The sequence below is a fragment of the Bombina bombina genome, chromosome 5 (assembly GCF_027579735.1).
Source record: "Bombina bombina isolate aBomBom1 chromosome 5, aBomBom1.pri, whole genome shotgun sequence".
NCBI lineage: Eukaryota > Metazoa > Chordata > Amphibia > Anura > Bombinatoridae > Bombina > Bombina bombina.
The window spans coordinates 357,634,288-357,658,492 of NC_069503.1; the positions used below are offsets into that span (position 1 = coordinate 357,634,288).

Below are 24,205 nucleotides of genomic sequence, written 5' to 3' on the forward strand. Positions count from 1 at the left end.
GGGGATGAGAGGAAACGGCGGGAACACATAAGCTAGTTTGAAGGTCCAAGGTGCTACTAGTGCATCCACTAGAGCCGCCTTGGGATCCCTGGATCTGGACCCGTAGCAAGGAACTTTGAAGTTCTGACGAGAGGCCATCAGATCCATGTCTGGAATGCCCCACAGCTGAGTGACTTGGGCAAAGATTTCCGGATGGAGTTCCCACTCCCCCGGATGCAATGTCTGACGACTCAGAAAATCCGCTTCCCAATTTTCCACTCCTGGGATGTGGATAGCAGACAGGTGGCAGGAGTGAGACTCCGCCCATAGAATGATTTTGGTCACTTCTTCCATCGCCAGGGAACTCCTTGTTCCCCCCTGATGGTTGATGTACGCAACAGTTGTCATGTTGTCTGATTGAAACCGTATGAACTTGGCCCTCGCTAGCTGAGGCCAAGCCTTGAGAGCATTGAATATCGCTCTCAGTTCCAGAATATTTATCGGTAGAAGAGATTCTTCCCGAGACCAAAGACCCTGAGCTTTCAGGGATCCCCAGACCGCGCCCCAGCCCATCAGACTGGCGTCGGTCGTGACAATGACCCACTCTGGTCTGCGGAATGTCATCCCTCGTGACAGGTTGTCCAGGGACAGCCACCAACGGAGTGAGTCTCTGGTCCTCTGATTTACTTGTATCTTCGGAGACAAGTCTGTATAGTCCCCATTCCACTGACTGAGCATGCACAGTTGTAATGGTCTTAGATGAATGCGTGCAAAAGGAACTATGTCCATTGCCGCTACCATCAACCCGATCACTTCCATGCACTGAGCTATGGAAGGAAGAGGAACGGAACGGAGTATCCGACAAGAGTCTAGAAGTTTTGTTTTTCTGGCCTCTGTCAGAAAAATCCTCATTTCTAAGGAGTCTATTATTGTTCCCAAGAAGGGAACCCTTGTTGACGGAGATAGAGAACTCTTTTCCACGTTCACTTTCCATCCGTGAGATCTGAGAAAGGCCAGGACAATGTCCGTGTGAGCCTTTGCTTGAGGAAGGGACGACGCTTGAATCAGAATGTCGTCCAAGTAAGGTACTACAGCAATGCCCCTTGGTCTTAGCACAGCTAGAAGGGACCCTAGTACCTTTGTGAAAATCCTTGGAGCAGTGGCTAATCCGAAAGGAAGCGCCACGAACTGGTAATGTTTGTCCAGGAATGCGAACCTCAGGAACCGATGATGTTCCTTGTGGATAGGAATATGTAGATACGCATCCTTTAAATCCACCGTGGTCATGAATTGACCTTCCTGGATGGAAGGAAGAATAGTTCGAATGGTTTCCATCTTGAACGATGGAACCTTGAGAAACTTGTTTAAGATCTTGAGATCTAAGATTGGTCTGAACGTTCCCTCTTTTTTGGGAACTATAAACAGATTGGAGTAGAACCCCATCCCTTGTTCTCTTAATGGAACGGGATGAATCACTCCCATTTTTAACAGGTCTTCTACACAATGTAAGAATGCCTGTCTTTTTATGTGGTCTGAAGACAACTGAGACCTGTGAAACCTCCCCCTTGGGGGAAGTCCCTTGAATTCCAGAAGATAACCTTGGGAGACTATTTCTAGCGCCCAAGGATCCAGAACATCTCTTGCCCAAACCTGAGCGAAGAGAGAGAGTCTGCCCCCCACCAGATCCGGTCCCGGATCGGGGGCCAACATTTCATGCTGTCTTGGTAGCAGTGGCAGGTTTCTTGGCCTGCTTTCCCTTGTTCCAGCCTTGCATTGGTCTCCAAGCTGGCTTGGCTTGAGAAGTATTACCCTCTTGCTTAGAGGACGTAGCACTTTGGGCTGGTCCGTTTCTACGAAAGGGACGAAAATTAGGTTTATTTTTTGCCTTGAAAGGCCGATCCTGAGGAAGGGCGTGGCCCTTACCCCCAGTGATATCCGAGATAATCTCTTTCAAGTCAGGGCCAAACAGCGTTTTCCCCTTGAAAGGAATGTTAAGTAGCTTGTTCTTGGAAGACGCATCAGCCGACCAAGATTTCAACCAAAGCGCCTGCGCGCCACAATAGCAAACCCAGAATTCTTAGCCGCTAACCTAGCCAATTGCAAAGTGGCGTCTAGGGTGAAAGAATTAGCCAATTTGAGAGCATTGATTCTGTCCTTAATCTCCTCATAAGGAGGAGAATCACTGTCGACCGCCTTTATCAGCTCATCGAACCAGAAACATGCGGCTGTAGCGACAGGGACAATGCATGAAATTGGTTGTAGAAGGTAACCCTGCTGAACAAACATCTTTTTAAGCAAACCTTCTAATTTTTTATCCATAGGATCTTTGAAAGCACAACTATCCTCTATGGGTATAGTGGTGCGTTTGTTTAAAGTGGAAACCGCTCCCTCGACCTTGGGGACTGTCTGCCATAAGTCCTTTCTGGGGTCGACCATAGGAAACAATTTTTTAAATATGGGGGGAGGGACGAAAGGAATACCGGGCCTTTCCCATTCTTTATTAACAATGTCCGCCACCCCGCTTGGGTATAGGAAAAGCTTCTGGGAGCCCCGGCACCTCTAGGAACTTGTCCATTTTACATAGTTTCTCTGGGATGACCAACTTGTCACAATCATCCAGAGTGGATAATACCTCCTTAAGCAGAATGCGGAGATGTTCCAACTTAAATTTAAATGCAATCACATCAGGTTCAGCTTGTTGAGAAATGTTCCCTGAATCAGTAATTTCTCCCTCAGACAAAACCTCCCTGGCCCCATCAGACTGAGTTAGGGGCCCTTCAGAAATATTAATATCAGCGTCGTCATGCTCTTCAGTATCTAAAACAGAGCAGTCGCGCTTACGCTGATAAGTGTTCATTTTGGCTAAAATGTTTTTGACAGAATTATCCATTACAGCCGTTAATTGTTGCATAGTAAGGAGTATTGGCGCGCTAGATGTACTAGGGGCCTCCTGAGTGGGCAAGACTCGTGTAGACGAAGGAGGGAATGATGCAGTACCATGCTTACTCCCCTCACTTGAGGAATCATCTTGGGCATCATTGTCATTGTCACATAAATCACATTTATTTAAATGAATAGGAATTCTGGCTTCCCCACATTCAGAACACAGTCTATCTGGTAGTTCAGACATGTTAAACAGGCATAAACTTGATAACAAGTACAAAAAAACGTTTTAAAATAAAACCGTTACTGTCACTTTAAATTTTAAACTGAACACACTTTATTACTGCAAATGCGAAAAAACATGAAGGAATTGTTCAAAATTTACCAAATTTTCACCACAGTGTCTTAAAGCCTTAAAAGTATTGCACACCAAATTTGGAAGCTTTAACCCTTAAAATAACGGAACCGGAGCCGTTTTGAACTTTAACCCCTTTACAGTCCCTGGTATCTGCTTTGCTGAGACCCAACCAAGCCCCAAGGGGAATACGATACCAAATGACGCCTTCAGAAAGTCTTTTCTAAGTATCAGAGCTCCTCTCACATGCGACTGCATGCCATGCCTCTCAAAAACAAGTGCGCAACACCGGCGCGAAAATGAGGCTCTGCCTATGCTTTGGGAAAGCCCCTAAAGAATAAGGTGTCTAAAACAGTGCCTGCCGATATTATTATATCAAAATACCCAGATAAAATGATTCCTCAAGGCTAAATATGTGTTAATAATCAATCGATTTAGCCCAAAAAAAGTCTACAGTCTTAATAAGCCCTTTTTGAAGCCCTTATTTACAATCGTAATAAACATGGCTTACCGGATCCCAGAGGGAAAATGACAGCTTCCAGCATTACATCGTCTTGTTAGAATGTGTCATACCTCAAGCAGCAAGAGACTGCTCACTGTTCCCCCAACTGAAGTTAATTGCTCTCAACAGTCCTGTGTGGAACAGCCATGGATTTTAGTGACGGTTGCTAAAATCATTTTCCTCATACAAACAGAAATCTTCATCTCTTTTCTGTTTCTGAGTAAATAGTACATACCAGCACTATTTCAAAATAACAAACTCTTGATTGAATAATAAAAACTACAGTTAAACACTAAAAAACTCTAAGCCATCTCCGTGGAGATGTTGCCTGTACAACGGCAAAGAGAATGACTGGGGTAGGCGGAGCCTAGGAGGGATCATGTGACCAGCTTTGCTGGGCTCTTTGCCATTTCCTGTTGGGGAAGAGAATATCCCACAAGTAAGGATGACGCCGTGGACCGGACACACCTATGTTGGAGAAATTATCTTTTTATATTGAATAACTCTTCTATTATTGCACTTTGCAACATAGTTGCGATTTAGTCGTATTTGAGTTCACATTATATACTGCATCAGTAGTGTTATTTATCTCATTTCGAGTCCACAATTATTTTGTATTACTGTTGCAATTTAGTTATATTAGGGATCACAATATATTTGCACGTGGTTATAAATTACTTTTTGGTGCATCCAACATTTTTATCTTTATATGTTACCAATTTTCATTTAACTCCATGTAAAAGACACTACTATAAAGAATAATATGCACATATACTGATATAAAATTGAAGTATAAAACCATTTAAAAACTTACTTAGAAGCTCTTTGTTTAGCCCACTGCAAGTGGGAAATATCAGAGACTCCCCCCTTCCCCTGCATATGAAAAGACTCTTTACACAAACAGAAGCAAGCTGGAGTAGGTATACGTCACTAGTCTCCTAAAACTGTGGGGCTTGGCTAGGAGTCTGAAAATCAGAGCAATGTTATTTAAAAATAAGCAAAACTATACATTTAAAAAAGCTAAAAACAAACAAACTGTATGGGCTATATAAATGGATCATCTACAAAACATTTTTGCAAAGAAAAACCATGTGTATAATGTCCCTTTAATATAAATTGTCTCATATTACAAATATGGAGCAGAGGAAGTGAGTGGTATTGAAGGGGGTCAAATCACTTCTGTTTATGTGTTTACTGTCAGCCAGAGGTAAAATATTTATTTGTATGTCACTGGCAGTCAAGTGACAAAATGACTGCTCAGTTGTGAAATAATATACATGGTAGGATCCAGAGAGGGGGCTAAGGTACAGTTTTGGGGGGCATTGTGCGACCCCACCTCCCATCATGCACAGTCATGGGCAGACTTGTCCAGTATTTTTCTCCGGAAGACATGGGTAGTTGTAGCCCCAGAAAAAAAGTAGAAGACTACCCCTACTAACAAACATAAATAGATGGTAGCCAATCATAACTCATGTTAGCACTCACTATCCAATCAGAGCAGACAGCTGAAAACAAGCATTGTTCTACCCTTCATATCAGTGTACAGCATATGCTGACCTCGCTATGATTCAACAAAGGTAAAGAACTACAGACATCTTTTGGAGACACAACTACATAAATTATTCAAGTATGTTCTGCTTCCAGTCTGCTAATTGTTTGCTTATTAAAGTCTGTTCAAATTGCACAAGCTTCAGTTAGTCAGGGTGTTTTTCAATGTCATTTCTTAAAGGGACAGTATACTGTAAAGGTTTTTCCCTTTATGTGTTTACAATTACTTTTTTTTACCAACTGCAGAGTAAAAAATGTATGAAAATTAGCTTTTTAAGGTTTATTTCTGTATATTAAAGCTCTGATTTTATGTTTTGAAGCCGCAACCTAATAAAATGGGTTGAGCTTGTAGGTATAATCAGATCTCATTACTGTATCACATTGTGTTCATATAGCTGCTTCTTTATCTTATATCTGTCCATAAAACAATCACCAGTACTTGGAGAGAACAATGGAAAATAAACATTTTATTACCTTATCTGCTATATCCTACTGGGAGTATAATTTCTTCTGTTAGCTGTGTTTACAAAGCTTATCTATAGCTGGGACCTGCGGCCACAAACTTTCAGAACCAGCTAAATCAACTATTTCAAATGCCAATATAAGGGTAACGGAGCTACTTGTAAACAATTTAATACACCCCAGCAGGTAAAGTGGATCATTGGGAACAAATTAAAGGGGAGAAACATTTTGAGTAAAGTGTCCCTTTAATGATAAAAAAAATGTGTTTTCAGAATACCTTAAACCCAGTGAAACCTCTTAAATAATTGCAAAATACAAGTTATGTAAATATTGTAACACCCTTCAAAATAATGATTTATTATTTCTTCATGATCTGCAATAATGACGAATGCAGCACTAGAAAAGGACATTTTACATCAGTTTCAATTCTAGCTTCATTGGACTGTAAAGTTAAAATTAAAACTTTCATGATTCAAATAGAACACACAATATTAAACAACTTTCCAATTTACTTGTCTAATCAAATTTAGGGACACTGAACCTAAATGTTTTCTTTCATGATTCAGATAGAGCAGCAATTTTAAGCAACTTTCTAATTTACTCCTATTATCAATTTTTCTTTGTTCTCTTGGTATCTTTATTTGAAAAGCAAGAATGTAAGTTTAGAAGCCGGACCATTTTTGGTTCGCAACCTGGGTTGTGCTTGCTGATTGGTGGCTAAATACACCCACCATTAAACGAGTGCTGTCCAGGGTCTGAACCAAAAAATGGCTGGCTCCTTAGCTTAGATGCCTTCTTTTTCAAAAAAAGATAGCAAGAGAACAAATAAAATTGATAATAGGAGTAAATTAGAAAGTTGCTTAAAATTGCTGCTCTATCTGAATCATGAGAGAAAAAATTTGGGTTCAGTGTCCCTAAATTTGATTAGACAAGTAAATTGGAAATTGGGTTTAGTATCCCTTTAAGGGCATATATAGGTAGATTCAGGAATAGTTACACCCTTCTGGGAGTCAGCTGGTAATTGGAGACTCCACATATATGACTCTAGTCATTGGCTTACCAGAAGTGTTCAGTCAGATATGTTCTTCAAAAAAGGATACCAAGAGAACAAAGAAAATGTAATAGAATTACATTGAAAAGTTGTTTAAAACTGCACTCTCTATCTGAATCATGAAAGTTCAATTTTGACTTTCAGTATCAACAGTTCTGCACTAATATAATAGCCTACACCCTCCTGCTTCTAAAAAGTGAGAATTGAGCACATTGACCGATTAGGTAGACAGACAGGTGCTAAACCTGCAGCTCAGTTACTTAGGTGTTATAGTCACTTCCAGCTCCTCTTTTTGTGTCTCCTTTTCTACCACAACTTCATTCATAACCACCAACATGTCTGTATTTTAGAAGAAACAGAGTCCATTTTTAACACAAAGGGGTCCTTTCCAATAACTGAGAATCACCTTACAAGTGCTTTGCATTGGTGGGGATTTTAAATTCAAACACATTCCAAGCACATTGACTACCCCATGACATGACAACCCTTTTACCCAACACTTTTCAAATGCATTTGTGCCACTCCCGATACCCTGCATGGGAGCAGTTCACGCTAGTGTTCCATCAGATTTTCAAAAGATTTTGTAATTTTAAATACCTATTGAAAACACATTTTGACCTTTTTTTTAGATGTCATTCAAACACTTCACCTGTGTGGAGAGCCAATGTGGCACGTATAGTGTTAGTGATGACTCACTAGGCATTATATAAAGCAGTACCAGCTGGCTCTCTAAACAGGCACAGTGTTTAAATATTGATGTTCTGGATAAATGCAACATCTGTGCATAAGCCCTTTTAATCAGTAATAAGCGTTACTAAAAGCTTTTTGCTAATGCAAGTATACTGCAAAAATGCTTATATCACTTACAAGCATTCCAGTTTTATTTCTTATGTCCTTTTAATAAATCACATAAGTTGTTTTGTTATAAGAGGCCCAGTTTTAATAAGCAGTTATACAGTTTATATAATGTCAATATTACTGGTGAGCTAGAGTCACTGACCTGGCGACTCCCAAGCTTGGAAGAGCTGCTGCTGGTGCTCCGTGATGGAGAAAGCATTCTCTGTGACACACCCAGGTTCTTATCTTCATTCATATTGGAAGCTCAGGTTTTTATTAGGAAAAGACAGAAAGTCTCCTGTGGTGTCTTTTAGGCACTGATTGGGAAACAACTGGTAAATCCAACTCTTCAGTCATCTTCTGTGCTAGACCCAGTCTGGGCTTCTATTCCTAGTCAGAAGAGAAACACAATAAATGAGTTAAAGGGACAGTACACTGTAAAATTGTTTTTATATTAATGTATTTTCAATGACTTGTTAAACTAGCTGCAGAGTATAACATTTATGAGAAATTGCATTTTCAGGTTTATTTGTGTATATGAATTAACTGGTTTTGTGCTTTTAAACCACAGCCTATTAAAATGGGTTGAACTTAAAAGTAATAGCAGATCTCATTATGTTATTACTTTGTATACACACACTTGCTTCCTTATCTTATAGTTGTCTGGAAAACCGAAGTTCAATACTTAGAAAGAACAATGGAAAATTATAAATTGTATTACTTAACTATCCTGCACCCCACTGAGAGTGTAATTTCTTCTGATGGCTGTGTTTGCATAGGCTATTCAATAGCTGAGACTCCAGTATACAAACTTTTACTATAGGCATTTGGCTATTTCAAATGCCAAAATAGGGGTAAAGGATCTACTTGTAAACTATTAAATACACTCCAGCAGGTAAAATGGATCACTGGGAACAATTTAAAGAGGAGAACATTTTTGGGTGAACTGTCCATTTAATATGCTGCAGCAGATATTAGCCATATATATTAGCCAGTATATGAAAAACAGTTCTATATATTCCTAATAACTATATGTTACATACAGTACATATCTTTTTATAATTATATTACAGGTTGTACTTTAAAACCAAACAAATAAGATTAAAAAGTGAAATATAGTGTAAATAATGAATTCATAATTAAAGTGACAGTAATAAAAATATATTACAGTAATTATGAGACCCTGTGTTACTAAAAATGAATGATGTTTGGAATGATTGCACAACTCATCCATAAGTCCAGTGTCCACAAGCCTGAATTCATTTCTCACAGTAAAGTCCAAATTAAACTTTCATGATTCAGATAGGGCACGCAATTTTTAACAACTTTTAACAATTGGCATTCTCTTGGTATTCTTTGTTGAAGGCTAAACCTAGGTAGGCTCATATGCTAATTTCTAAGCTCTTGCAGGCCACATCTTATCTCAGTGCAGTTTATTAGCTTTTCCCAGCTAGACAGTGCTATTTTGTGTGTGCCAGATAGATAACATTGTGCTCACTCCCATGGAGTTATTTATGAATAAGCACTAATTGCCAAAAATGCAAGTTTGTAAAAAGCCCCGATATTTTGATCATAGAAGTAAAGTTGTTTAAAATGGAATGTTCTATCTGAATCAAACAAACATAATTGTGTTTATGTTCCAAGCCTTATTAACAATCTAAAGAAACAATTTTAAAACAAATGATAATTGATGTTACGGTAACGGAACTGGCCTCTGTATAGAGGTAGCTATTTGCTTTTGTAAAACATGTTTTACTTTTATGGATAGAAACTACTATAATTAATCTAATCTAGTGATGTCTCTGAATACAGCCTCAAGTAAATAATTTGCACTGGGAACGGAACTAATCCAGTTAACGGCAAGTTACATTATTACATAACCATCATTTTACTCCCCAGCCAAAAATATTTTTCTCAGAACTCTAGTAAAAAAACATATTCCAATTGGTTACAAAAGACTACAGTTTTATTAATCTGCAGATGAGCAGATATTTAGACATTTGTAAAGAAAATAGCTCTTTTAGTAAACCTAGTTTATTGTTAATTTCATTACGCCTAGATTTAGAGTTTTGCGGCCAAGGGGGTGCGTTAGCTACGTGTGCTTTTTCCCCCCGCACCTTTAAAATACCGCTGGTATTTAGAGTTTACAGAATGGCAGGGTTTTCAGTGCGTTAGGCTCCAAAAAGGGAGCGTAGAGCATAATTTAACGCCACTGCAACTCTAGATACCAGCGGTGCTTACGGACGCGGCCAGCCTCAAAAACGTGCTCGTGCACGATTCCCCCATAGGAAATAATGGGGCTGTTTGAGCTGAAAAAAAAACCTAACAGCTGCAAAAAAGCCGCGTTCAGCTCCTAACGCAGCCCCATTATTTCCTACGTCTGCACCTAGCACCCTAACATGTACCCCGGGTCTAAACACCCCTAACCTTACACTTATTAACCCCTAATCTGCCGACCCCGCTATCGCTGACACCTGCATATTTTTTTTAACCCCTAATCTGCCGCTCCGTAAACCGCCGCTACTTACATTATCCCTATGTACCCCTAATCTGCTGCCCCTAACACCGCCGACCCCTATATTATATTTATTAACCCCTAATCTGCCGCCCCCAACGTCGCCTCCACCTAACTACACTTATTAACCCCTAATCTGCCGACCGGACCTGAGCGCTACTATAATAAATGTATTAACCCCTAATCCGCCTCACTCCCGCCTCAATAACCCTATAAGAAATAGTATTAACCCCTAATCTGCCCTCCCTAACATTGCCGACACCTAACTTCAAGTATTAACCCCTAATCTGCCGATCGGAGCTCACCGCTACTCCAATACATTTTTTAACCCCTAAAGCTAATTCTAACCCTAACACCCCCCTAAATTAAATATAATTTTATTCTAACGAAATAAATTAACTCTTATTAAATAACTTATTCCTATTTAAAGCTAAATACTTACCTGTAAAATAAACCCTAATATAGCTACAATATAAATTATAATTACATTGTAGCTATTTTAGGATTAATATTTATTTTACAGGCAACTTTGTAATTATTTTAACCAGGTACAATAGCTATTAAATAGTTAAGAACTATTTAATAGTTACCTAGTTAAAATAATAACAAAATTACCTGTAAAATAAATCCTAACCTAAGTTAAAATTAAACCTAACACTACACTATCAATAAATAAATTAAATACAATTCCTACAAATAAATAAAATTAAATAAACTAACTAAAGTACAAAAAATAAAAAAGAACCAAGTTACAAAAAATAAAAAAATATTTACAAACATTAGAAAAATATTACAACAATTTTAAACTAATTACACCTACTCTAAGCCCCCTAATAAAATAACAAAGCCCCCCAAAATAAAAAAATGCCCTACCCTATTCTAAATTACAAAAGTTCAAAGCTCTTTTACCTTACCAGCCCTTAAAAGGGCCCTTTGCGGGGCATGCCCCAAAAAATTCAGCTCTTTTGCCTGTAAAAAAAACCATACAATACCCCCCCCAACATTACAACCCACCACCCACATACCCCTAATCTAACCCAAACCCCCCTTAAATAAACCTACCTTATCTTCACCACGCCGGGTTCACCGATCGATCCAGAAGAGCTCCTCCGATTTCTTGATCCAAGCCCAAGCGGGGGGCTGAAGATGTCCATGATCCGACTGAAGTCTTCATCCAAGCGGGAGCTGAAGAGGTCCATGATCCGGCTGAAGTCTTCATCCAAGCGGGAGCTGAAGAGGTCCATAAACCGGCTGAAGTCTTCTATCAAGCGGCATCTTCAATCTTCTTTCTTCCGGATCCATGTTCATCCCGCCGACGCGGAACATCCATCTTCACCGACGACTTCCCGACGAATGACGGTTCCTTTAAGGGACGTCATCCAAGATGGCGTCCCTCGAATTCCGATTGGCTGATAGGATTCTATCAGCCAATCGGAATTAAGGTAGGAATATTCTGATTGGCTGATTGAATCAGCCAATCAGAATCAAGTTAAATCCGATTGGCTGATCCAATCAGCCAATCAGATTGAGCTCGCATTCTATCGGCTGATCGGAACAGCCAATAGAATGCGAGCTCAATCTGATTGGCTGATTGGATCAGCCAATCGGATTGAACTTGATTCTGATTGGCTGATTCCATCAGCCAATCAGAATATTCCTACCTTAATTCCGATTGGCTGATAGAATCCTATCAGCCAATCGGAATTCAAGGGACGCCATCTTGGATGACGTCCCTTAAAGGAACCGTCATTCGTCGGGAAGTCGTCGGTGAAGATGGATGTTCCGCGTCGGCAGGATGAACATGGATCCGGAAGAAAGAAGATTGAAGATGCCGCTTGATAGAAGACTTCAGCCGGTTCATGGACCTCTTCAGCTCCCGCTTGGATGAAGACTTCAGCCGGATCATGGACCTCTTCAGCTCCCGCTTGGATGAAGACTTCAGTCGGATCATGGACATCTTCAGCCCCCCGCTTGGGCTTGGATCAAGACATCGGAGGAGCTCTTCTGGATCGATCGGTGAACCCAGCGTGGTGAAGATAAGGTAGGAAGATCTTCAGGGGCTTAGTGTTAGGTTTATTTAAGGGGGGTTTGGGTTAGATTAGGGGTATGTGGGTGGTGGGTTGTAATGTTGGGGGGGAGTATTGTATGTTTTTTTTTACAGGCAAAAGAGCTGAATTTTTTGGGGCATGCCCCGCAAAGGGCCCTTTTAAGGGCTGGTAAGGTAAAAGAGCTTTGAACTTTTGTAATTTAGAATAGGGTAGGGCATTTCTTTATTTTGGGGGGCTTTGTTATTTTATTAGGGGGCTTAGAGTAGGTGTAATTAGTTTAAAATTGTAATATTTTTCTGTTTGTAAATATTTTTTTATTTTTTGTACTTTAGTTAGTTTATTTAATTTTATTTATTTGTAGGAATTGTATTTAATTTATTTATTGATAGTGTAGTGTTAGGTTTAATTGTAACTTAGGTTAGGATTTATTTTACAGGTAATTTTGTTATTATTTTAACTAGGTAACTATTAAATAGTTCTTAACTATTTAATAGCTATTGTACCTGGTTAAAATAATTACAAAGTTGCCTGTAAAAACAAAATTTATGTAAGAACTTACCTGATAAATTCATTTCTTTCATATTAGCAAGAGTCCATGAGCTAGTGACGTATGGGATATACATTCCTACCAGGAGGGGCAAAGTTTCCCAAACCTCAAAATGCCTATAAATACACCCCTCACCACACCCACAAATCAGTTTAACGCATAGCCAAGAAGTGGGGTGATAAGACAAAAGTGCGAAAGCATAAAACATAAGGAATTGGAATAATTGTGCTTTATACAAAAAAAATCATAACCACCACAAAAAAGGGTGGGCCTCATGGACTCTTGCTAATATGAAAGAAATGAATTTATCAGGTAAGTTCTTACATAAATTATGTTTTCTTTCATGTAATTAGCAAGAGTCCATGAGCTAGTGACGTATGGGATAATGAATACCCAAGATGTGGATCTTCCACGCAAGAGTCACTAGAGAGGGAGGGATAAAATAAAGACAGCCAATTCCGCTGAAAATAATCCACACCCAAAATAAAGTTTAAATCTTATAATGAAAAAAACTGAAATTATAAGCAGAAGAATCAAACTGAAACAGCTGCCTGAAGTACTTTTCTACCAAAAACTGCTTCAGAAGAAGAAAACACATCAAAAATTGTAGAATTTAGTAAAAGTATGCAAAGACCAAGTTGCTGCTTTGCAAATCTGATCAACCGAAGCTTCATTCCTAAACGCCCAGGAAGTAGAAACTGACCTAGTAGAATGAACTGTAATACTTTGAGGCGGAGTTTTACCCGACTCGACATAAGCATGATAAATCAAAGACTTTAACCAAGACGCCAAAGAAATGGCAGAGGCCTTCTGACCTTTCCTAGAACCGGAAAAGATAACAAATAGACTAGAAATCTTTCGGAAATTTTTAGTAGCTTCAACATAATATTTCAAAGCTCTAACTACATCCAAAGAATGCAACGATCTTTCCTTAGAATTCTTAGGATTAGGACACAATGAAGGAACCACAATTTCTCTACTAATGTTGTTAGAATTCACAACCTTAGGAAAAAATTAAAAGAAGTTCGCAACATCGCCTTATCCTGATGAAAAATCAGAAAAGGAGACTCACAAGAAAGAGCAGATAAATCAGAAACTCTTCTAGCAGAAGAGATGGCCAAAAGAAACAAAACTTTCCAAGAAAGTAATTTAATGTCCAGCGAATGCATAGGTTCAAACGGAGGAGCTTGAAGAGCCCCCAGAACCAAATTCAAACTTCCAGAAGGAGAATTTGACTTAATAACAGGTTTTAAACAAACCAAAGCTTGTACAAAACAATGAATATCAGGAAGACTAGCAATCTTTCTGTGAAAAAGAATACAAAGAGCAGAAATTTGTCCTTTCAAGGAACTTGCAGACAAACCTTAATCCAAACCATCCTGAAGAAACTGTAAAATTCTAGGAATTCTAAAAGAATGCCAAGAAAAATTATGAGAAAAACACCAAGAAATGTAAATCTTCCAGACTCGATAATATATCTTCCTAGATACAGATTTACGAGCCTGTAACATAGTATTAATCAGAGAGTCAGAGAAACCTCTTTGACTGAGAATCAAGCGTTCAATCTCCATACCTTCAAATTTAAGGATTTGAGATCCTGATGGAAAAAAGGACCTTGTGATAGAAGGTCTGGTCTTAACGGAAGGGTCCACGGTTGGCAAGTGGCCATCCGGACAAGATCCACATACCAAAACCTGTGAGGCCATGCTGGAGCCACCAGCAGAACAAACGAGCACTCCTTTAGAATCTTGGAAATTACTCTTGGAAGAAGAACTAGAGGCAGAAAGATATAGACAGGATGATACTTCCAAGGAAGTGACAATGCATCCACTGCCTCCGCCTGAGGATCCCTGGATCTGGACAGATACCTGGGAAGCTTCTTGTTTAGATGAGAAGCCATCAGATCTATTTCTGGAAGTCCCACATTTGAACAATCTGAAGAAATACCTCTGGGTGAAGAGACCATTCGCCCGGATGTAACGTTTGGCGACTGAGATAATCCGCTTCCCAATTGTCTATACCTGGGATATGAACCGCAGAAATTAGATAGGAGCTGGATTCCGCCCATACCAGAATTCGAGATACTTCTTTCATAGCCAGAGGACTGTGAGTCCCTCCTTGATGATTGACATATGCCACAGTTGTGACATTGTCCATCTGAAAACAAATGAACGACTCTCTCTTTAGAAGAGGCCATGACTGAAGAGCTCTGAAAATTGCACGGAGTTCCAAAATATTGATTGGTAATCTCACCTCCTGAGATTCCCAAACCCATTGTGCTGTCAGAGACCCCCAAACAGCTCCCCAACCTGTCAGACTTGCATCTGATGAAATCACAGTCCAGGTTGGAAGAACAAAAAGATGCCCCCTGAACTAAACAATGGTGGTCGGTCCACCACGTCAGAGAGTGTCGTACAATCGGTTTCAAAGATATTAATTGAGATATATTTGTATAATCCCTGCACCACTGGTTCAGCATACAGAGCTGAAGAAGTCGCATGTGAAAACGAGCAAAGGGGACCGCGTCCAATGCAGCAGTCATAAGACCTAGAATTTCCATGCATAAGGCTACCGAAGGGAAAGATTGAGACTGAAGGTTTCGACAAGCTGAAACCAATTTCAGACGTCTCTTGTCTGTCAGAGACAGAGTCAAGGACACTGAATCTATCAGGAAACCTAAAAAGGTTACCCTTGTCTGAGGAATCAACAAACTTTTTGGTAAATTGATCCTCCAACCATGTTCTAGAAGAAACAACACTCATAAAAAACTGGAAAGGTTCTTTCTAGTGAAAATGAGCAAAGGGAATTGAATCCAATGCTGTGGCCATAAGACCTAAAACTTCTGTGCATATATAGCAACTGAAGGAAATAATAGAGACTAAAGGTACCGACAGACGGAACCCAATAGAATTATCCCTTGTCTGATAGAGACAAAGACAGTGACACAAACTATCTGGAAACCTAAAAAAGGTGACCCTTGTTTGAGGAATCAAGAGCTTTCGAAAAAAAAGATCCTCTAACTATGTCCTGAAGAGCAAGTGAATCATATGAGATTCCGCATCCTCAGAAAATAATCTGAATGAAAACAGAAAAATGAAAATATGCATTTATTGTATCTAAGGAAAACAAATAATGCTATCAATGACCATAAAAAGGCAAAATAGTTTGAATAAAACTCCAAACACGGTTCCTAAAAAAAGGAACTGGAAGAAATACCCCAGAAGATTCCAGCTCTGAGCAGCGCTTGAACCCCATGGGTGCCCAGCCATGCTTCTACAGTATCCAAAATATATAGGACAGAAACACACTTAAAGAAAGTGTTAGCTTTACTGGAATAAAATCAAAGAAATTTGGACAAAATAGAACCAAATAAATTTCAAAGAAGTCTTAACCTGCCCCTTACCAGCCAAGCTGGAATACGGCACGTACATCGCAATATTAGGGAGCTGATTTCGAACCCCAATTAAAAACATGTTACTTGGGAAAGAACTCAGGAATTCGTTCCTTAATAAGAACAACCAAACTAGTATAAGCTTAAAGTTTTAGTCTTAGAACTCAATCTTGAAGCCCAGAGTAACAGTTAAGAATTGAATCCAATTATAAAACAAATAATTGATTATCTTAGAACAAAAGAAATATGGATTTTTTTTTTTTTTTTTTTTAAATCACAAAATTCTTCTAGCTAAAATAGCTAAAGACATAGATTAACCCTCATTTGCGAAAATATTCAATAAAATGAAGACACAAATGAAATTATTAGCATGATAGTCCAGTTTAAAGGACCAGTCAATACAGTGGACTTGCATAATCAACAAATGCAAAACAACAAGACAAATGCAACAGCACCTAGTCTAGTAAATGTTGTCCCTTAACAATGCTAAAATAAATCATAATCTGATACTTGATCTTAAAGTAAACAGAAAAAATGAAGCAATTGCAATATCCAAATAAATCACAGGACCAAGAAAAGTACCTGAAACTAAATAATTTTCCATAAATAAGATACAACTATCTAAAGGAAAATAAATACTATTTTGCTATAGAAACAATAGCATAATTAGTAGAAGTAGAGATAGCCCCAATAAATTGGAGAACCCTCCAAATTGAGTTTAACTGCTGGCAAAGAATATAGTTTAAAACCTTTGAAGAAGGAATAAAAGAAAATTCTCAGCATATTCCATTCCCTAGAATGGGGAATTGGAAAGAAAACCTCTGAAAACACAGAAGAAATAAATAGGCAGAAATAGTGTCAGCTAGTCTTAAAGAACTAGTTACCTTAATATCCAAAATAATCAACACCTTTTCAACAAAGAACAAATGTACTTTAATAATAGAAAAATAATAAAAAAGTAGATTTGTTAGTGTCAATATCTGATGAAGAAAATTTCTGAAAGAGAAAAAACATCATCAGAGAAGGATAAATCAGTATGTTGTTGGTCATTTGAAACTTCAATAATTAAAAAAGAAGTGAAAAAGACCTAAAAATTTTATTAGAAGGCACAAAGTCAGACAAAGCCTTTAAAATAGAATCAGAAAAATATTTCTTATAAATCTTCTAAATATTTCTTGTACATAAGATGTAAGAATGGAAATATATAAAGCATAAACACTAATGGATTCTGCATGTAAAAGTATATCATAATAACTTATTACAAACCATAGCTAAAGATAAACATTTATAACATTTTAAATAAATGAACTTAGCTTTGGTAGAACTGAAACTCAGTTAAGCGTTTTTCCAGAAGTGGCTTCTGATTCAGGGTCAATCTGAGACATCTTGCAATATGTAATAGAAAAAACAACATATAAAGCAAAAACAGAATTTATGTTTACCTGATAAATTACTTTCTCCAACGGTGTGTCCGGTCCACGGCGTCATCCTTACTTGTGGGATATTCTCTTCCCCAACAGGAAATGGCAAAGAGCCCAGCAAAGCTGGTCACATGATCCCTCCTAGGCTCCGCCTACCCCAGTCATTCGACCGACGTTAAGGAGGAATATTTGCATAGGAGAAACCATATGGTACCGTGGTGACTGTAGTTAAAGAAAATAAATTATCAGACCTGATTAAAAAAACCAGGGCGGGCCGTGGACCGGACACACCGTTGGAGAAAGTAATTTATCAGGTAAACATAAATTCTGTTTTCTCCAACATAGGTGTGTCCGGTCCACGGCGTCATCCTTACTTGTGGGAACCAATACCAAAGCTTTAGGACACGGATGAAGGGAGGGAGCAAATCAGGTCACCTAAATGGAAGGCACCACGGCTTGCAAAACCTTTCTCCCAAAAATAGCCTCAGAAGAAGCAAAAGTATCAAACTTGTAAAATTTGGTAAAAGTGTGCAGTGAAGACCAAGTCGCTGCCCTACATATCTGATCAACAGAAGCCTCGTTCTTGAAGGCCCATGTGGAAGCCACAGCCCTAGTGGAATGAGCTGTGATTCTTTCGGGAGGCTGCCGTCCGGCAGTCTCGTAAGCCAATCTGATGATGCTTTTAATCCAAAAAGAGAGAGAGGTAGAAGTTGCTTTTTGACCTCTCCTTTTACCGGAATAAACAACAAACAAGGAAGATGTTTGTCTAAAATCCTTTGTAGCATCTAAATAGAATTTTAGAGCGCGAACAACATCCAAATTGTGTAACAAACGTTCCTTCTTTGAAACTGGTTTCGGACACAGAGAAGGTACGATAATCTCCTGGTTAATGTTTTTGTTAGAAACAACTTTTGGAAGAAAACCAGGTTTAGTACGTAAAACCACCTTATCTGCATGGAACACCAGATAAGGAGGAGAACACTGCAGAGCAGATAATTCTGAAACACTTCTAGCAGAAGAAATTGCAACTAAAAACAAAACTTTCCAAGATAATAACTTAATATCAACGGAATGCAAGGGTTCAAACGGAACCCCCTGAAGAACTGAAAGAACTAAATTGAGACTCCAAGGAGGAGTCAAAGGTTTGTAAACAGGCTTAATTCTAACCAGAGCCTGAACAAAGGCTTGAACATCTGGCACAGCGGCCAGCTTTTTGTGAAGTAACACAGACAAGGCAGAAATCTGTCCCTTCAGGGAACTTGCAGATAATCCTTTTTCCAATCCTTCTTGAAGGAAGGATAGAATCCTAGGAATCTTAACCTTGTCCCAAGGGAATCCTTTAGATTCACACCAACAGATATATTTTTTCCAAATTTTGTGGTAAATCTTTCTAGTTACAGGCTTTCTGGCCTGAACAAGAGTATCGATAACAGAATCTGAGAATCCTCGCTTCGATAAGATCAAGCGTTCAATCTCCAAGCAGTCAGCTGGAGTGAAACCAGATTCGGATGTTCGAACGGACCCTGAACAAGAAGGTCTCGTCTCAAAGGTAGCTTCCAAGGAGGAGCCGATGACATATTCACCAGATCTGCGTACCAAGTCCTGCGTGGCCACGCAGGAGCTATCAAGATCACCGACGCCCTCTCCTGATTGATCCTGGCTACCAGCCTGGGGATGAGAGGAAACGGCGGGAACACATAAGCTAGTTTGAAGGTCCAAGGTGCTACTAATGCATCCACTAGAGCCGCCTTGGGATCCCTGGATCTGGACCCGTAGCAAGGAACTTTGAAGTTCTGACGAGAGGCCATCAGATCCATGTCTGGAATGCCCCACAGCTGAGTGACTTGGGCAAAGATTTCCGGATGGAGTTCCCACTCCCCCGGATGCAATGTCTGACGACTCAGAAAATCCGCTTCCCAATTTTCCACTCCTGGGATGTGGATAGCAGACAGGTGGCAGGAGTGAGACTCCGCCCATAGAATGATTTTGGTCACTTCTTCCATCGCCAGGGAACTCCTTGTTCCCCCCTGATGGTTGATGTACGCAACAGTTGTCATGTTGTCTGATTGAAACCGTATGAACTTGGCCCTCGCTAGCTGAGGCCAAGCCTTGAGAGCATTGAATATCGCTCTCAGTTCCAGAATATTTATCGGTAGAAGAGATTCTTCCCGAGACCAAAGACCCTGAGCTTTCAGGGATCCCCAGACCGCGCCCCAGCCCATCAGACTGGCGTCGGTCGTGACAATGACCCACTCTGGTCTGCGGAATGTCATCCCTCGTGACAGGTTGTCCAGGGACAGCCACCAACGGAGTGAGTCTCTGGTCCTCTGATTTACTTGTATCTTCGGAGACAAGTCTGTATAGTCCCCATTCCACTGACTGAGCATGCACAGTTGTAATGGTCTTAGATGAATGCGTGCAAAAGGAACTATGTCCATTGCCGCTACCATCAACCCGATCACTTCCATGCACTGAGCTATGGAAGGAAGAGGAACGGAATGAAGTATCCGACAAGAGTCTAGAAGTTTTGTTTTTCTGGCCTCTGTCAGAAAAATCCTCATTTCTAAGGAGTCTATTATTGTTCCCAAGAAGGGAACCCTTGTTGACGGAGATAGAGAACTCTTTTCCACGTTCACTTTCCATCCGTGAGATCTGAGAAAGGCCAGGACAATGTCCGTGTGAGCCTTCGCTTGAGGAAGGGACGACGCTTGAATCAGAATGTCGTCCAAGTAAGGTACTACAGCAATGCCCCTTGGTCTTAGCACAGCTAGAAGGGACCCTAGTACCTTTGTGAAAATCCTTGGAGCAGTGGCTAATCCGAAAGGAAGCGCCACGAACTGGTAATGTTTGTCCAGGAATGCGAACCTCGGGAACCGATGATGTTCCTTGTGGATAGGAATATGTAGATACGCATCCTTTAAATCCACCGTGGTCATGAATTGACCTTCCTGGATGGAAGGAAGAATAGTTCGAATGGTTTCCATCTTGAACGATGGAACCTTGAGAAACTTGTTTAAGATCTTGAGATCTAAGATTGGTCTGAACGTTCCCTCTTTTTTGGGAACTATAAACAGATTGGAGTAGAACCCCATCCCTTGTTCTCTTAATGGAACGGGATGAATCACTCCCATTTTTTAACAGGTCTTCTACACAATGTAAGAATGCCTGTCTTTTTATGTGGTCTGAGGACAACTGAGACCTGTGGAACCTCCCCCTTGGGGGAAGTCCCTTGAATTCCAGAAGATAACCTTGGGAGACTATTTCTAGCGCCCAAGGATCCAGAACATCTCTTGCCCAAGCCTGAGCGAAGAGAGAGAGTCTGCCCCCCACCAGATCCGGTCCCGGATCGGGGGCCAACATTTCATGCTGTCTTGGTAGCAGTGGCAGGTTTCTTGGCCTGCTTTCCCTTGTTCCAGCCTTGCATTGGTCTCCAAGCTGGCTTGGCTTGAGAAGTATTACCCTCTTGCTTAGAGGACGTAGCACTTTGGGCTGGTCCGTTTCTGCGAAAGGGACGAAAATTAGGTTTATTTTTGCCTTGAAAGGCCGATCCTGAGGAAGGGCGTGGCCCTTACCCCCAGTGATATCCGAGATAATCTCTTTCAAGTCAGGGCCAAACAGCGTTTTCCCCTTGAAAGGAATGTTAAGTAGCTTGTTCTTGGAAGACGCATCAGCCGACCAAGATTTCAACCAAAGCGCTCTGCGCGCCACAATAGCAAACCCAGAATTCTTAGCCGCTAACCTAGCCAATTGCAAAGTGGCGTCTAGGGTGAAAGAATTAGCCAATTTGAGAGCATTGATTCTGTCCATAATCTCCTCATAAGGAGGAGAATCACTGTCGGACCGCCTTTATCAGCTCATCGAACCAGAAACATGCGGCTGTAGCGACAGGGACAATGCATGAAATTGGTTGTAGAAGGTAACCCTGCTGAACAAACATCTTTTTAAGCAAACCTTCTAATTTTTTATCCATAGGATCTTTGAAAGCACAACTATCCTCTATGGGTATAGTGGTGCGTTTGTTTAAAGTGGAAACCGCTCCCTCGACCTTGGGGACTGTCTGCCATAAGTCCTTTCTGGGGTCGACCATAGGAAACAATTTTTTAAATATGGGGGGAGGGACGAAAGGAATACCGGGCCTTTCCCATTCTTTATTAACAATGTCCGCCACCCGCTTGGGTATAGGAAAAGCTTCTGGGAGCCCCGGCACCTCTAGGAACTTGTCCATTTTACATAGTTTCTCTGGGATGACCAACTTGTCACAATCATCCAGAGTGGATAATACCTCCTTAAGCAGAATGCGGAGATGTTCCAACTTAAATTTAAATGCAATCACATCAGGTTCAGCTTGTTGAGAAATGTTCCCTGAATCAGTAATTTCTCCCTCAGACAAAACCTCCCTGGCCCCATCAGACTGAGTTAGGGGCCCTTCAGAAATATTAATATCAGCGTCGTCATGCTCTTCAGTATCTAAAACAGAGCAGTCGCGCTTACGCTGATAAGTGTTCATTTTGGCTAAAATGTTTTTGACAGAATTATCCATTACAGCCGTTAATTGTTGCATAGTAAGGAGTATTGGCGCGCTAGATGTACTAGGGGCCTCCTGAGTGGGCAAGACTCGTGTAGACGAAGGAGGGAATGATGCAGTACCATGCTTACTCCCCTCACTTGAGGAATCATCTTGGGCATCATTGTCATTGTCACATAAATCACATTTATTTAAATGAATAGGAATTCTGGCTTCCCCACATTCAGAACACAGTCTATCTGGTAGTTCAGACATGTTAAACAGGCATAAACTTGATAACAAGTACAAAAAACGTTTTAAAATAAAACCGTTACTGTCACTTTAAATTTTAAACTGAACACACTTTATTACTGCAAATGCGAAAAAACATGAAGGAATTGTTCAAAATTCACCAAATTTTCACCACAGTGTCTTAAAGCCTTAAAAGTATTGCACATCAAATTTGGAAGCTTTAACCCTTAAAATAACGGAACCGGAGCCGTTTTGAACTTTAACCCCTTTACAGTCCCTGGTATCTGCTTTGCTGAGACCCAACCAAGCCCCAAGGGGAATACGATACCAAATGACGCCTTCAGAAAGTCTTTTCTAAGTATCAGAGCTCCTCTCACATGCGACTGCATGCCATGCCTCTCAAAAACAAGTGCGCCACACCGGCGCGAAAATGAGGCTCTGCCTATGCTTTGGGAAAGCCCCTAAAGAATAAGGAGTCTAAAACAGTGCCTGCCGATATTATTATATCAAAATACCCAGATAAAATGATTCCTCAAGGCTAAATATGTGTTAATAATCAATCGATTTAGCCCAAAAAAAGTCTACAGTCTTAATAAGCCCTTTTTGAAGCCCTTATTTACAATCGTAATAAACATGGCTTACCGGATCCCAGAGGGAAAATGACAGCTTCCAGCATTACATCGTCTTGTTAGAATGTGTCATACCTCAAGCAGCAAGAGACTGCTCACTGTTCCCCCAACTGAAGTTAATTGCTCTCAACAGTCCTGTGTGGAACAGCCATGGATTTTAGTGACGGTTGCTAAAATCATTTTCCTCATACAAACAGAAATCTTCATCTCTTTTCTGTTTCTGAGTAAATAGTACATACCAGCACTATTTCAAAATAACAAACTCTTGATTGAATAATAAAAACTACAGTTAAACACTAAAAAACTCTAAGCCATCTCCGTGGAGATGTTGCCTGTACAACGGCAAAGAGAATGACTGGGGTAGGCGGAGCCTAGGAGGGATCATGTGACCAGCTTTGCTGGGCTCTTTGCCATTTCCTGTTGGGGAAGAGAATATCCCACAAGTAAGGATGACGCCGTGGACCGGACACACCTATGTTGGAGAAAAAGATCAAATTCCTTAAATGACAGTTTCAGGAATGGGAAAAAAATGCCAATGAACAAGCTTCTAGCAACCAGAAGCAATAAATAATGAGACTTAAATAATGTGGAGACAACAATGACGTTCGAATTTTTTAGCGCCAAAAAAGCCGCCCACATTATTTGGCGCCTAAATGCTTTTGGCGCCAAAAATGGCGCCACATTCGGTAACGCCGACATTTTTTGGCGCAAAAAAACGTCAAAAAAAATTACGCAACTTCCGGCGACACGTATGACGCCGGAAATGACAAGAAAATGTTTGCGCCAAGAAAGTCCGCGCCAAGAATGACGCAATAAAATGAAGCATTTTCAGCCCCCGCGGGCCTAACAGCCCACAGGAAAAAAAGTCAAATTTAAGGTAAGAAAAAATGATTTATTCATATGCATTATCCCAAATATGAAACTGACTGTCTGAAATAAGGAACGTTGAACATCCTGAATCAAGGCAAATAAATGTTTAAACACATATATTTAGAACTTTATAAAAAAGTGCCCAACCAAAGCTTAGAGTGTCACAGAAAATAAGACTTACTTACCCCAGGACACTCATCTACATGTAGTAGAAAGCCAAACCAGTACTGAAACGAGAATCAATAGAGGTAATGGTATAAATAAGAGTATATCGTCGATCTGAAAAGGGAGGTAAGAGATGAATCTCTACGACCAATAACAGAGAACCTATGAAATAGACCCCGTAGAAGGAGATCATTGAATTCAAATAGGCAATACTCTCCTCACATCCCTCTGACATTCACTGCACGC

At 40.2% G+C, this 24,205-nt stretch overlaps 1 protein-coding gene across 5 annotated transcripts in view; it reads right to left on the minus strand.

Annotated features, from left to right (window-relative positions):
* OSBPL3 (oxysterol binding protein like 3) overlaps positions 1 to 24,205 on the minus strand; it is a 580,670-nt gene that overhangs the window by 245,864 nt on the left and 310,601 nt on the right. For all 5 annotated transcript variants that reach the window (XM_053714156.1, XM_053714152.1, XM_053714153.1 and 2 more), the window contains one exon: positions 7,781 to 8,007. In XM_053714156.1, the coding sequence (XP_053570131.1) occupies positions 7,781 to 7,873 (93 nt within the window). In that variant the 5' untranslated portion in view covers positions 7,874 to 8,007. The remainder of the gene's footprint in view (positions 1 to 7,780; positions 8,008 to 24,205) is intronic.